Genomic DNA, 16,705 nt, shown 5'->3' on the forward strand with positions numbered 1-16,705 from the left:
CCAGATATTGACAGAGGAGCCTGCAGTTCGGTGGGCTGAGGGCTGAGGGGCTCAAAAGCAGGTATGACCTCCGCTCAGATACTCCAAAAAATATATAAAAAAATGCTGAACAATCATTCCAGAAACGCGGACGCAAGCCCGCAGCACATGAATAAGTTATGCTGTGCAGAAACGAGGGCAGACCGAAACTATACTATGTGCTCCACGGCCGCTTATAACGCTGCAAAAACCCTAAAAATAACAAGTATTTTAGTCTTAAAATCTCATTTATTTTACATTTTTGTAAAATAAGATGAAAATACCGCCACTGGGGCAAGGCAGTTTGACTTATTTCAAGATTTACCAATAGATTACGGCAATTTCACCTGTCAACCCAACATTAAAACATGCTAATATTTTGTACATGAGGAAAAAAAAAGAAGTCATAAGCCTTATTATAAGACTAAAAAGTTAGGAGGGTGGTTTTTTCAGTGAAGGGGCCCGCAGGGCGTACTGAGGGAAGACACTGCGCTGACGGAATAGGAGTCTGAGTCTGTCAGGGAGGGGAGCTGAACTGTACTGTGGTTTCTGAAAAATGGCGACCGCATTTGAGACGGGAGCAGCGTTCGGCTGCACCGCCTCGCCGGAGGAGCCGGTTCCCACCGCGGACGGGCACGCTGCCGTGCCCCACCGGCCCCGCCCTTCTCACGGCCACGGGCAGGCTTACGCGCCCCGCCCTCAGTGCCTCTGTAACCAGGGGTCGCAGGGCCGTCCCATAATACTCACAGTTGCTGATGACTCCGCCCAAGGGGTCCCCTTTGAAGTCAAACTCGATGTCCATGTACTTCCCCTGCGGAGGAGACAGAACGATTAGAGATGCTGGCACCTTATCGCCCGTCGATTATCTAACCCACTCGTCCTGCCTGGGGGGGGGGGACTGGCCTCCTATATATAGCAAACAGGATGTCATTGATAATAGAACATAATAGAAATATAGATAGGTAACTGGGATAGGGCTGGATCTATCCCTGCATGCATTGGGTGAGAGGCAGGAATACACCCTGGGAAGGTCTCCAATCCATCACAAGCAGGCAGTCCTAATTTATTCTTTTTTTTTCTTTTTTTTATTCAAATGATATTCAAATGACATTGCTACAATAAAAAAAAGGGAAGGGGGTGTAATATACTAATGCAGTGATTTAGTCCAGTACGTTACTCACAATTCTGCCCACATATTACATAACCTCATCTCTAATAAGCAAGCTTCAACAGAGCCATATTTCCCATACAGCATCTTTGTAGTTCAAGTCCCTCCCTGAAATATTACATTCTCACCCATCATTATGCATTGCCCATCACAAGCTGCTTAACTGGTTGCTTAGAGACCAATACAGGAGAACAACATACCATCCTGAATACCACAGCTATGAAAACACACTGCGTGCACCCGTATGCACACCTGCGGCACAGCATTCCATGCCTCTCACACATCGTGTTGAGAGAAAACACCGGCATTTAAATGCAAACATTTTTTTGCATTGCACCTTCCAAACCTCAAAGGTGTCCTCGCAGGTGGCAAAAGCTAGAGATTACCTTACCAAGGCCCAGACCTGGGTCAAATAAGTAATCGTTTTGGATTCAATTACTTTTCTGTTCTCGATTTATCTTTTCTGGAGCAACAGAGCCAACCAAGAGGCAGGGTTCACTCTTTTTGAGAGTATTTCCTGGGATCCAATAAACCTGACAATCACAGGTAAGTGTAGAAAAGTATTTGAATCGAAAACGATTATGTAGTTAGTGAGAGTACGGAGCCAGTACAGGACTCACAGACCATCAGACCCTCCCATGGAAACAACAAACCAATGGCTGGCATTTATAGAGCGCCCTTATCCAAAGCACTGTACAATTGAAGCTTCGCATTCACCCATTCATACACACACACACCGACGGCGACTGGCTGCCATGCAAGGCACCAACCAGCTTCTCAGGAGCATTTAGGGGTTCGGTGTCTTGCTCAGGGACACTTCGACACAGCCCGGGCGGGGGATCGAACCGGCAACCCTCCGACTGCCAGACGACCGCTCTTACTGCCTGAGCCAATGAGACGACTGCTCTTACTGCCTGAGCCAATGAGACGACTGCTCTTACTGCCTGAGCCAATGAGACGACTGCTCTTACTGCCTGAGCCAATGAGACAATGCTCTTACTGCCTGAGCCAATGAGACGACTGCTCTTACCGCCTGAGCCAATGAGACAATGCTCTTACCGCCTGAGCCAATGAGACGACTGCTCTTACCGCCTGAGCCAACGTTGCCCCTGTGTGAGGGACCCTTCCGCATACAGACATACTCTTACAGCAGCCACCAATCACACGCTAGCAGGAAGCAAACTACTCTCTCTCCCTAATAGTGGCAGAACAAGACCCATATTCTCTGCAAACCCTTGGAGCACGACCTGCTAACAGCAAGCCAAATGTAATGACGCCCGCTGCATGTTTATTTATAGGCCGTGGTTTCAGAAACTGAAACTTTGGTGGCAAGAGGGAGACTCAGTCGACTTCGATCGCACACCAGACTTTTCCTAAACGGCAGGAGCACTGTCATGGTGCACAGGAATATCTTTAATATAAATTTATTTCAGATTTTTTTCCCTTTTTCTCCAAATTTGGCAGCCCATCTAATCCAATTAGAGTTAGTGTTAGATACACCACCCACACCCCGTCCCTCGGCGGCCTGAAGGAGAGTGACTTCTTTAAGCCGTCCCGTCTCGTTTCATGCTCGTGACCGCGATTCCGAGGCTTTTTGTGCAGTGATCAGCTAACCCAAGTCCCTCCCTCTGGAGCAGCGAGCCAATTATGCCGCTCCATGTGAGCCGGCCAAACTTGGTTTTTGCTAGGACCGGGAATCGAACCCCGGTCATCGGTGTGCAACTGCAAGGAATACCCATCCTGAGACTGCCGGTTTGATGAAGCTGACGCACTCCATTAACCCTTTGAAGAGTACTTTTTTGGAATGTTTTATTTAATTCAACAGCAAAGTATACTAGAAGTGTGCACTGCTTTCAATTATCAGTATAGAGAAGCGATAGATCGATCGAGCCACAGTACCTTCATGTGGGTAATAACACAGTACACACACCATAAGCTGTCGATGCAACTTCAATTCCAAATCTCATTACACCAGATGCAACCATATTACTGTCTGCTTGCCCACTCCCAAACCCAGATCAAAGGTCCACTTGCGCTCAATGTTGTGAAAATTGTGTCCCATCAAAGAAGAAATACACGCACACGCACACACACACACACACACACACACACACACACACACCTCGCGGGGAGGGCAATACTCACGAATCGAGACGAGTTGTCGTTCCTCACAGTCTTGGCATTCCCAAAAGCTAAGGGGGGGAGAGCAGGAAAGAATTATGTCAGGCAGCTATGGGGGTGAAGTTCTGTGTTGACTCAGTGTTTGCTGATGTATTGCAAACCTGAGCCATTATTCAGCTCGAATGTGCAAGCAGTATTCAGCTCTGGAACTGCCCTCTGTTACACAATCAACACAAGTCCAGCCAGACTTGCCACCCACTTTTTTACCAAAGCAGTGCACGGTCTTATTTATTTTTATACATAGCCATTTTGTTGATTTCGTCTTCAAAACTGCAAAAGGAAGGCGTATGCAAGTAAGTTAGCTTTAATTTTAACATGGATGTAATTATTTCTGATGGAGACCTGTGATTATGTATATCTTCAGTCATGGCCTGTTCAAAGAGCAGAAAAAAAAACAATAGCAGCAACAGCAACAATAATTACCTTTGCACAATTTAAATAATCCTCCCAGCAATGTAGCAGTAGTCTTACAGAGCTACTACATTATTAGATTAGATTACTACATTATTATTAGAGCTATTACACTCAGATCTGCTGTAAAACACTCCGAGTTCATCTCCGTTTGGTCCATTTAAGCTTTGAAACTGATCTGAATTATATATATATATTTTTTTTTTTTTTGTTCAAGTCTTTTCAGCTCCTTCAAACTAGGGTAGCTGGTATACCGATTTACACTACCCAAGAGGCCAAAAACAAAATGGTGTAAAAGTCCAATGAATAGTAGAATCAACACCACAGTGACATTTAATTCATTGAAAATGCCACTAAATAAAGGGGGAGAACTCAGTCGACTTCGATCGCACACCAGACTTTTCCTAAAGGGCAGGAGCACTGTAACGGGCGCAGGAATGCCCACCTTTAATATACATTTAACAGCATCCTGGCTGCCATATTTTATCATAGGTATCCATTTAGGAGCAAAGTACAGGCTTTCTGGAAACATACAGTACTGTGCAGAAGTCTTAGGCACCCTAGACTTTATTATATATGTTTATATTTTTGTGTGTGTTAGTACAGAAGAAAACATTTGAGATTTCCAAATATTCATTTTCCAAAAGATTTAAATTTACAGAGACATTTTTGTATTTAATAAAAAAAACATATTACTGTAAGCAATGTACTGCACTACTTTTTACAGAAAAACTTGATCAAGGCTGTTTGAGATCAGAAGCAAGGAGCCAACCAAAGTCTGCAGAAGAACTGTGGCAAGTTCTCCAACATGCTTGGAACAACCTCCCTGCTGATTGTCTTAGCCAACGTTGTCCTGCAGTTCTATATCTTAGAGTTTTAACGCCGATGGGTGGTCACAAAAAATATGTAATGAGTAAAATGCAATGTAAAATGTATACATTTGTATGTCTATTTAGGACCTTTCATTTAATTATTGTTTAAAGAATCTTATCAGTACAGAATGTTATACAGGTGCATAAGACTTTTACACAGGACTGTACATACCGGGGAAAGAACCAGACCTGGGACAAATATGTAATGGTTCTGGATTCAAATACTTTGATGCTTTACTCAGCTCGTCTGTATTGGAGCCTATGAAATGCTCTTAACGTGCAGACCCTGCCTTCCAGTACTCTTGGTTTGCTGCCGTGCAACAGGGAAGATCAAATCGAGCACAGGAAAGTATTTGAATCCCCCCCCCCCCAAAAAAAACGATTATGTTTTTTTTTGACCCAGGTCTGCAAAGAACCCGGTGAAGTGCTTTAATGGAGGCAAATCAAGGTCACAAATCAAGGGGGTGCGAGATGGCTCATTACTGGCCAGGCAGGCCAGATTAAAGCTTTCCCTGGGGCGCCAGAAGCTCAGGAGGTAAGCCGGGGGGGGGGGGGGGGGGGGTTGCCAGTTCGATCCCCTGCCCGAGGTCTGTCGAAGTGTCCCTGCGCAAGATGGCTAACCCTTAAATTGCTCCTGACAAGCTGGTTGGTGCCTTGCATGGCAGCCAACCGCCGTTGGTGTGTGAGCGTGTGTATGAATGGGTTAATTAGAAGCATCAATTGCACAGGATAAAGGCGCTATACAAATGGCGAGTGTTTACGCTGGGTTTGCGTGTTCCAGTAGGAGTCTCCCTGGGCGGCCGTAGGTGACTGTGGCAGTGGAATGTGGAGCACCGCGTTGTTCCGCTCCGTGCTGCAGCTCCCTGGGAGGGTTTGGGGCGAGGGGCCCCACCACCCCGCCCCCCCGTCACGGGTACGTGGGAGAGGCGAATGAGCCCGTTTTCGGGGGGCGGGGGGGTTGGGGGGCTCTAATGAGAGCCCAGGGGAAAGAGTGGTTCTGCCGTTCCCAGCGCAGAGCAGGAAGTCTGGCCTGCCTCTCCCGCACGGGTGGCTGAAGGCAGCCGTTAAACTCTTACAGATGTCCCACGTCGAAGGGGGGGGGGGTGGCTGGGCACAGCGAGGGCTGATGGGCACCTTTCCCCCCTTGTGCACGTTGGCATTTCCTGTCCACAGACCCTGGAAAAATACCGCGGTCTGTGTGCAAAAACGCCGAGGTATTTGCTTATTTGCTTTTGCTCGATTTAATGGGCAAAGGTACTGTACACCCACAGCTGAAAGACACGCCGGAATCTCCGCGAAATCAGCCGGGTGGAGAAGGATGAGGATGCAGGGGGGTGTGATTCTATCACTCTGCACGCACGCAGTTATTCCCGCCTCTCAGGAGGATACCGGGATCATAACTCAAAAACTACAGTTCCCAATTTCCCCATTCACCGGGGGGAGGGGGGAACCAAAACCGTGAATGTGGGCGTGGCCAGAGGGTCACCATTTTCCTATGACTGCCGGGGGAGGGGGCGGGGCTTGGACTCACCTTCCAGCACGGGATTGGACTGCAGGAGCTGCTCCTTCACCTTGTTCACTTCATGGCCCTTCCCACACACGGCCGCCACGTACGACATCACCAGCTTACTGGCCTCTGGAACACAAGCACAGAAGGGGGGAGGGGGGGTCAGGACTGCGCCTCTCCAGGCAGGGTGGGGGGCCATATGCACCTCAAAATCCCCTTTAAATCTGCCCCAGCTCCGTGAAGTCAGCACAGCTCTAGACAGGTTGGGGGTGGGGCCAAGGGAGGGTCCGAGATGCACCCCCAAAATCCCCCTTACATCACCATGAGCTCGCAGCCCCTGCTCCGTAGAGACTACAGGCCAGACTGGCGGCCTGCTCTTTCTCACGGATGGATGCAGCGGAGGGGAGTGGTGGTTCGCACACTCACAGCTCACAGCTCTCACACAAACACACACACACACACACACACACACACACACACACACTCACACGAGGAAAACAAGCTCTGCGGGTTTGTGTTCATAATCACACTGCCATACTGCAAGACTATTTCTCAACGAGGTATGAACACAAACAAGACATGCATTTTTACAGTAATGAGACCCTGGAGCATATTTATGACACTTTCTGCGTCACGGAATTTCATAGCGACATCAGGAACACAGCGGTAGGTGAGAATTTTATTCCAAATTATTGTTTGGAAACTTCATTGCCGACACGGAGGACGATCTGCCTTTGGCCTCGCCATGAAGCGACACGACTTACGAAAAGTACAAAATACAGCAAACCTGGATCGCAGGACAATCCAAAAATACAGTCACTTGCGCACAGACCACACAACTGTGCAAGAGCTTTAGGGAAAATGGAGACGCCATTACAGAATTCCCATTTCGATTCTTGAGTTTACTTTTACAACACAACTGCCGTCGGCCAGCTGCTTCATCACTTCACAGAAGAAAGAAGGACCTTTCCACTACAGGGATAACGCGGTCAGTCTGAAGACACGGTTATAAACGGTACAGGTTGTATTTCGTTGTTTAGGCAGGATGTCATCGCATCGAGTGCTGCGACCCAACTTTTTCTGATTTTTCACTTTTTCTCCCATTTTGGAAGCCAATTGTATCCAATTAGTGTTAGATGGGGGATGCATTACATTACATTACATTATTGGCATTTGGCAGACACTCTTATCCAGAGCAACGGAGAGTTGAGAAGACTAAGAAGGAGACAATCCTCCCCTGGAGCAATGCACGGTTAAGGGCCTTGCTCAAGGGCCTTGCTCAAGGGCCCAACGGCTGTGCGGATCTTATTGTGTCCACACCGGGATTAGAACCACGGACCTTGCGGGTCCCAGTCATGTACCTTAACCACTACGATACACCGCCCACAGCCTGTCCCTCGGTGGCCCAAAGGGATCTGCCGGTCTGAGAACACGCCTTCTTCAAGCCGTCTCGTCTCGTGCTCGTGACCGTGATTCCGAGGCGCCCGGGGTGCTGTTGTGCTTGGTGATGCGCTAACCCTGACAAGTCCCTCCCTCTGGAGTAGCGAGCCAATTGTGCTGGCCAAACTTGCGCGACTGATCTTCAAACGAGTTTCTCCCGTCCGGTCTGAAGACAGGCTGCTGCACGTGTGCGGGACTGAACCACATCTCTGTGCGCACGAAAAACATCCAGGCTTGTCCTGGCCAGGGAGGACTTAGTCCCAGGTTTAGGAATGCTCTGGCTGTCCTGTACTCTGCAGTACTACATCGCAGACCTGGGTCCAATACACAACTGCTTTAGATCCAAGTGCTTTTCCATCTCGGGTTGATCCTGCCTGGTGCAATTGAGTCAAGCAAGACTACCAGAACGTGAGGGGTTTTTTTGGGTTTTTTTTTTTTACCTTTATTTGACCAGGTTAGTATCACTGAGGGAAAAAAAGACCTGGCTGGTTTGCAGTTTTGAGAGAGTATTTCATAGGTTCCAACACAAGCTCAGTGAAGCGTCGAAAAGAATTTGACTCCAAAACAATGACGCATGTTTCCGGTTTCTCTGCACCCCTGCCTGATGCAGATGGCATGCCGTGTCAGTGCCAGCGTGGGCGCCTCGGGGTCGGAGCGGGACTCTGGGGGTAACCGGGAACCCCGCGGCAGTGTGGGTGTGTTTGGGAATGGGGAGAGACGTGCTCCTCTCTGAAAATACGCGTGGGGTGCAAGAAGAGCATGAGAGAGATGGAGAGAAAGAGAGAGATGGAGACAAAGAGAAAGAGAGAGGCAGAGAAAGGGTTAATAGACACAACCTCACTGATGAGAGCACTAGGAGATACAGTTATAAAAAAAAAAACATCTCCATGAAAGTCTCGCAGAGCCGAAATGCACTGCATTCATACATTACATAACTGAACATTGGCCCACGATGATTTCTGAGTTCCAGCATTCCCCAGTTGATCCCCAACATAAACATACATAGAGCTACATCAGCCTGGCAGTACCATATAGATCACTCAAACATGAAATGCTTGCAGAGAAAATAGCAGTGCTGTTCCAGCAGTCGACCCTCAGATAAAGCAGGGACTGCTTAGAGTTCCCTCTAACACCTGGCAGTATGGTTATCAGTTGTGTACGACCGCGGGTGTAAAGACCAGGGATCAGAAAGCCACGTGTTTCTTCCAAGTTCCACCCAGTACCAGACGGCTGATTTCACAAATTAGTTTCACAACCTCCAGGTTGAATAATTACAACTCTTGGCTGAAGAACACACAAATGAAATGCAGGTGACGTTTACTTTCCGATCCTGGATTTCCCATCATACCGCTTTACCATGGACTAAACACAGAATATCATTTCTTGGGTATCAGTTGTACAGAGCAGGGCTAAAGAAAACAAAAAAACAAGGAAAACATCAGTAGCTATTAGCCTCCCTTTGCACAAGGAGCCGGAGAGACTTAAATCTGCAACCAAGCCTAATGGGTGTGTTAATCACCGTTTCACCTCTCCTGCTCTCCAAAGCCATAAAAACAGGAGTGTGTTCTGCAGAGGCCTACCCTGGAGAAGGCATTCACAGGACTCCCTCAGGAATACTGTTCTGACTGCGGAGTCGGTAGGTCAGGCCTGGGAGGCACGCAAGGCCCAGAGTTGAACACAAAAAACTCCCCCTCCGTTACATGTCTAAAATGGCGGTCGTAAGTTTATTCTCTTTCGGTGAACGCTTTGCCTCGGCTGGGATTTTTCATTTATCCCTCCCGTCTCGTAAGTAAGGGCAGAAAACGACATTCCCAAAACGTTGCCACAACGCTCCCCCGGGCGTAACCGCCTTTTCCACCACAACAGGGCCGGGGAACACGCGAGAACATTGCTGACTAGGGGGGAAAAAGGAACTCAGGAATGGAGGCCCCTGGGAGGAAGGGATGTGTCCGCAACGTTCACACAACGTTCCCGCAACGTTCCCGCAACGTCGAGGGAACATCGCTGGGCAGCGGTGACTCAACGCCGTGCGCTGAGCGGAGAGGGCGTTGTGGGGTGGAGGGGGGGGGGGGGACGCACACTCTCGGGGAGAGGGTGTGGTCAGGGAGTGACTGACAAGTCTTTCATTAACACCCTGGTTTACAGGTCTCGCGGGGACTCAAGAGGCCGGGGGCGGAAAAGTCGCCGGGCTGCCAAACTCCTTTTGTCATCAAATGTTATTTTTATTATACAAAAAATTCTCAAAACAGACCATTCAACATTTTTTATTCTCCTTCGAAAGGTGTGTGGGAAGCTCTTTTCCCCCCCAAAGGGACCCCCGGAAGTTTCCATTGCCACACGCAAACGTAGGTACAAGTGAAATGATGTGCCAGGTAGGACGTATTCAGCATTTCGGCTCTGGAATTTAAGGCCATTTTTTACCAAGGTATGAATTCATTCTCCATATCTCCTTCTGATGGAGTCAGAGGGAGGCTGGGAGCGAGATCTCGGGAGTTGATGAAAAAGTCTTTCAAGAGAGACAGCGCTCCTCAATTTTATCCAGAACAAAGCACACACACCCAATTCTACCAACCAATGGCCTTAGCAAAGACTCTAGTGGTGGATTAGTACAGTCAGGTATGGAAACAAAAGTCTGCACCCACACCGGCCCTTTCTGATCGAGGACCCCGGCACCAAGGCATGGAATGCAGCAGGATTTAGGGGCTTGACAACAGTGCAGCGTTTGGGCCGTCTTTGATAAGTGCCTGATTCAGAAAATTAAGAAAGAGAACAGCAAAATTAAGAAATGAGAACTAATGCCATTCTTTACAGATAAAAGGCCATTTCTGACAGGGGTTGCCACTTGTTATTCAGCGATATACAGTACTGTGCAGAAGTCTTAGGCACCCAAGACTTTATTATATATATGTTCATATTCTTGTGTTTATCACATCTGACATTTCCAAATATTCATTTTCCAAAAGATTTAATTTCAAAGACATTTTTGTATTGAATTAAAAAAAGGAACATATTACTGTAAGCAATTTACTACTTTTGACATAAAAACTTGATCAAGGCTGTCTGAGATCAGAAGCAAGGAGCCAACCAAAGTCTGCTGAAGATCTGTGGCAAGTTCCCCAACATGCTCGGAACAACAGCCAACGCAGTACTGCAGAGTGATGCAGTTTTAACACCGAAGGGTGGTCCAAAGGAATATTGATTTGATTCAGTTTTTAACTATTCTTCCATATTACTAAGATGTAGTGTAAAATGCATAGTAAGTGTATTCAGGACCTTTATCTGTACAGAATGTTATACAGGTGCCTAAGACTTCTGCACAGTACGGTACCTCCCAGAAAAGGAATGCACATGTTTTCTGGTTCCCTGTTCATCTCATTTCAATTTCTAATTTACTAAAAGAACTAACTTCATTAGGATTTCAGACTTAATATGTTAAATGCATTTGAAAAATTCAATTTAATCATACGACACATCAACTTGTAGAACTAAACGGAGGCACAACAGATAAAACGTCAGGACGTCATTTTCTATAGCAGATTAACAAATATCTCCCGTGAATATTAACCTTGTGCCCTTTACTGAATACCCATTTTCATCAGCCTCTAAACCAATAAAAATGATGAGGAGGGAGATTACCAAAATCCCAACTCATCCCCTGTCACGGCTGTGGGGCTTCCTGGGCTGAGCACTAAACTGATGAGTTGCTGGCACATAGAGGAGAGAGAGAGAGAGAGAGAGAGAGAGAGAGAGAGAGAGAGAGAGAGAGAGAGAGAGAGAGAGAGAGAGAGAGAGAGAGAGAGAGAGAGAGAGAGAGAGAGAGAGAGAGAGAGAGAGAGAGAGAGAGAGAGAGAGAGAGAGAGAGAGAGAGAGAGAGAGAGAGAGAGAGAGAGAGAGAGAGAGAGAGAGAGAGAACACCAGTATTTAAAATCCGAATTATAAATAGTGGCACGACATCGTCAGCACATTGCGGTGCAACGTAGCACAAACTGTAACAACTCAAAGAAAATCAATAAAAGCAATGCAATGAAAGACAGTGGATTTTTTTTTGATAACTTCAGCAATCATAAAAATAAGAAGAGAAGAAACTGGCGTTGCATGTGCATGGGTGCATGTATGGAGATCACTGTCGAAACGTCAGTTTTTTTTTCCTCTTCAAAAAATGACTTTGAGCATAATAGAGAGGGCAACTGTCTTCTTAATTTTTTAAAATGTATTATAATTTTCTTTTTTGGATTGCACTCGTTACAGTTTCAGGTGTCGGTCTCCCCTCTCTATCAATGATAATCTCAGCAACGACATCGCATCAGTGTTTTGTTAGTGGCCAGCAGGAAACGTGGCTCATTAGAGAGCACTGAGGCACAGGAAGTGGGCTACTTAAAGACCAGGGCCACAGACCAGAGGGGGGCTCAGGGATTAACAGTCCCCCCTTGCAGCCACCACCACGCCTGCCAGCCTCTCACTGACCTTGTCAAACCAGATAAACTGCAAGTAGCCAACGCACTGGAATTAAGTGTGCACTTCTGTCACTTTGGTCCCACAGCGGCTCTCAAGCCAAAGTCGTGTGGTGCATCCTGGGATTTGTAGTCCAGAGAGGACTGCGCCACCAAGACAAAAAGAGCTGGGAGGCACTCCATGGTGAAAAACTTCCAATTTATTTATTCACCTGGCGACAGACGAAAACCGGTAAGGACCACCGGGGCAGCTGCGATCCAAAAAACAAAACAAAATAAATGCTGATCTAACCCTTTGAATAGTTGGGTTTTTTTGGAATTCAAAATGCGATGCCAGTGTTCTAGAACTCCATAACTCTTAATGAGCAGTAGTGATTGGTACAGCTCCGTTTTATTGTTCAGTTTAGAACACCATTAGAATTTTCTGTTAAGAACATTCTAATCGCGTAACTGTGCTCTTGCACCTTTAAACGGCTAACTGTAATTTTACACTGATCCAAGGGGCTGCCAGTGTCTCAGTGGCAGGTAATCCACGGGTGAGGCCCTGGCTGGATGAATGCACTACCCTCAGCCACGCCAACTGCACTGCAGCTCCCCGGAGGAGTTAAAACCCACGTATAAGAGGATTAATGGGAAGCAGCCGATCCTATCGACACGGAACTCGTAAATAACATGGCACCAGAAGAAGAAAGAGCCTTGTCCTCACAATGTAAAAAGCTGCACAGATGTCTAAAATGCTCTGCTGGGCAAACAGGGAGGGGGGACAGTAGTTCAAAGTCTTGGATGAGGGATCAAGAATCAGACCGGATGCCACGTCGCGATGAATAAAAGTTTCTGCCGCAGAAGTCCCGTTTCGGACATGACAGCGCAGCGACAATGTGATCCTACTTGGCCAGAAAGAGCCTTGACCAACGCCGGGGGTTGGAGCATACCACCCAGCACGTCACATTTAACATCCGCCACAGTTCATGTCTGTGGGTGCATTTGCTCTTTACCACACCAGCCGTACGGGATCAGACTGCTGAGCAGAGACTCTGACTGCCGAAACTTCCTTAAAGTCGCGGCATCAGAATACACCGCATGTAAGAAAATAAAAACAGCTTCGTTTAAGATGGCTCATAAAAAAAGGGAATATAACTCTTTCTGCAACACCTGTATTGGAGTTACTCGGGACAACGCCTCGTCCCTGCTGGCTCCACTTATGTCAGTGGAAAGAAGAAGCGGGAACCAATGAATAAAAAATAAATAAAAAAAGTAACTTGAATCCATAACTCCAAGATGGCATTCTTTGACAGCTTTGTTAAGGGAGTAACTTGAGAGGGCAGAGATGTTCTGAAAAGGGTTGAAACTATGGCACAGCAAGAAAATGTCCTCCAAAAGCAGGGCTGCCCAACCCTGTTCCTGGAGATCTACCGTCCTGTAGGATTTCACTCCAACCCTAACAAAGCACACCTCATTCAACAGCTAGAGCATTACATTACATTACATTACATTATTGGCATTTGGCAGACGCTCTTATCCAGAGCGACGTACAGTTGATTAGACTAAGCAGGAGACAATCCTCCCCTGGAGCAATGCAGTTGGTTAAGGGCCTTGCTCAAGGGCCCAACGGCTGTGCGGATCTTATTGTGGCTACACTGGGATTAGAACCACTGACCTTGCGTGTGCCAGTCATTTACCTTAACCACTACGCTACAGGCGAGCAGGGCTGCCCAACCCTGTTCCTTGAGATCTACCATCCTGTAGGACTTCATTTCAACTCTAACTTGGCACACCCAATTCCACCAATTCTAATCTCTAGCAGTAGAATGAGGTGTGCTTTGTTAGACTGGGAGTAAGAACCTACAGGACGGTAGATCTCCAGGAACAGGGTTGGGTAGCCCTGCTCTAGCTGTTGAATGAGGACAATGCAGACTGGGAGAGCAAACTCTGACAAATAGGAGACCAACTCAAAAGTTCCAACCATGTGGCCATCACATGGATGCATCAAGTAGGCTGCCAAAGCATAAAATGCCTCTCTAGCAAATACCATCCTTCTCAACTATGCCGTCTCAGCATATTCTAAGCATGCATTGGATCATAACTTGAGAGGCTACCATACATTGCAGAATGATGAATGTAGAACGAAAACACCGGGTGAAATCGGAGCAAGGGTGAGGAACGCGGACACGAGACCAGCTGAGGACACAAATCTTTAACACTAAACTCACCGTCAGAACACCATTTTACCTACTATCGCACACACTGAGGCAGCCGTCTTCCCACGGGAATAATCCATCTCAACACGGACGACATGAACACCGCGTACAGTGCAGAGTTTTCATAGTTAGTGGCGCATTAGGATGGAGAATTTGAGCACGGTACCCATCTACCCTGCCCCACTCGCTCTATGATAATGATCCAGGATGACCGTGTGAACAGCAAATGCAAGGCTGGTTTTTTTTTCATGGTAGGTGGTGCAATCGGATGGAGAATGTGGGTACGGTACCTGTCTTCCCCGCGCCACTCTCCCCGGTGATGAGGATGCACTGGTCTTTGTCCTGGTCTCGTAGGGACCGGTAGGCCTCATCTGCCAAGGCGTAGCTGAAACAGAGAGGGAGAGAGCGCCCGCCATTTAGATCAGCGTTTCCCCAACCTTCCCAAATCCCCTTCCGTGGCACTCCTTCCACATTCACACAAATCTCACGGTATCCCACTCTCAAAAGCAAGCGAGTCCCCAGTGTAAAATCCAGCCACGACCGTCTTAAATTACTGGCCACCAGCGATTTCAAAACATAGCTTGAGCCAGTCAAACCATGTTGGGGCTGGTCCGAATTGGGCAACCAACTAGCAGTGGTTTAAAAACATAGCTTAAAACAGTCGGAGGGTTGCCGGTTCAATCCCCCGCCCGGGCTGTGTCGAAGTGTTCCTGAGCAAGACACCTAACCCCCAAATGCTGCTGAGAAGCTGGTGCCTTGCATGGCAGCCAATTGCCGTCGGTGTGTGTGTGTGTATGAATCGGTGAATGAGAAGCATCAATTGTACAGCGCTTTGGATAAAGGCGCTATATAAACGCCAACCAGCTTGAGATGGTCAAACTATATTGAGGAGGGAAACTGCTGCACAGATGTCAGCCGGTTACCAGCCATTTTGAAACCTAGCTCGAGCAGTTACTTTCACAGGGATGTACTGACGTGGATGAGACAGTACCCTACGCGCTCTTTTATTTTGGCTATTGTGAATGGGATGTGTTCACTGAAGTTTGTTTTAATTAATTTGAACCTTTACATTTCAAAACCTTTTAAAGGGTTCTTCATCCGGCATACCTGAGCTCATCTGACAGCATACCAGAGTCAGGCGCACACATAAAAAAAATACAGTAACAAAACCCAATTATTTCCCCTTACTAACCCACTACAATGCTGTCAATCATACCGGTGCGCACTTTTCTGTGTAAAAAGTGTCGTTGAAAATAGCGAATACCAGACGCGACTTCCCTTTCGTTTGAGCCACTGACCGAGGTAAGGTGCCTTGAGCGCGGAGCACGGGATTCAGAATCCAGCACTTTAGATAACGGCTAACGGGCAATTATCCCTCTCATGCTCTTTCACCGAGGCAGGAGTGCAGCGCAAATGTTTTGCTTTGAGGGAAAGCCAGCCAAGCCAGGGCCACAAGCCTGCTGATCAATTGCATGTGGCACCATTTTAAAAGTGGGTCAACATTTGCAATGCAATCCAATCCACCCATCTGTACGTACATCAGCGTCGCGGGAGTGTCATATATTTAATTACCATTTTTGGTTCGTTTTTCTGTCGTTCTCGGTTTGTACGGTTCCTGATGCATATATACATATATACATACATATATACACATTTATATGTATATATACACACATATATATATATACATATACACATATATATACACACATATACACATATACATACACACATATATATATACATACACACATATACACACAGTATGTACAAAAAATCTAAATAAACTAGCACTGTCAATCTGAGTGTCCAGTACTTTGTGTTAAGTGCTCAGGTATCGATTGTGTGGGAGCTCTCAATGAATTGCTTTCAAATGCTACCCCTGTGAAATGTCAAATACATTAGATATTATGGTATTATAGTGTAAGACTTAATCCTGAACACAACGATGGTCGGTTCCTTGAACACTGTGGCACAAGCACACCGTTTACTCCTGCAAAATGGTGAAGGGAGATTACTACCATATGCCAAGCAAAAATCTAAGAAAGGAAAAACTACCATCTTGTTCTTCCAGCCATCTGAAAAATACGTAAAAATAAAGCAAACATTATATAAACGGATCGATAGCAAGTCGTTTTTTTAAAGTTGCAGGATGCATCAGTTTTCAGAAAACTAATGCAGGGGTGTCCAGTCCCGAAGGGTATTCGTGGCTTCCTTTCAATCAGCAGCCAATTAAGGCCTTGTTGAGAACATGTTGTGTGAACTCTTTAGCCAATCAATTACTTCAATCAATCGGTTGTGCTGAAATGCATCGAAATTGACCCTCCGGGCATGCAGATAGACAGCCCTGACCTACAGTCCAAAGCACCAAAGCACCCACTGTTCACCGCAACGAAGTCGAATATCCTAAGGACAGACTGACCGAACACCAACACCTAATGAGAATTCCACAGAATTAC

The 16,705-nt window shown here is 46.8% G+C and overlaps 1 protein-coding gene across 5 annotated transcripts in view; it reads right to left on the reverse strand.

Moving 5' to 3' along the window:
- Window positions 1-16,705, reverse strand: part of myo1b (myosin IB) — a 103,123-nt gene that overhangs the window by 41,803 nt on the left and 44,615 nt on the right. For all 5 annotated transcript variants that reach the window (XM_061234723.1, XM_061234722.1, XM_061234721.1 and 2 more), the window contains exons 4-7: window positions 14,537-14,631; window positions 6,182-6,286; window positions 3,332-3,378; window positions 766-829 (exon numbers count right to left, since the gene is read on the reverse strand). In XM_061234723.1, coding sequence (XP_061090707.1) covers window positions 766-829; window positions 3,332-3,378; window positions 6,182-6,286; window positions 14,537-14,631 — 311 coding nt within the window. The remainder of the gene's footprint in view (window positions 1-765; window positions 830-3,331; window positions 3,379-6,181; window positions 6,287-14,536; window positions 14,632-16,705) is intronic.

This window comes from Conger conger, chromosome 3 (genome assembly GCF_963514075.1).
Source record: "Conger conger chromosome 3, fConCon1.1, whole genome shotgun sequence".
NCBI classification, from domain to species: domain Eukaryota; kingdom Metazoa; phylum Chordata; class Actinopteri; order Anguilliformes; family Congridae; genus Conger; species Conger conger.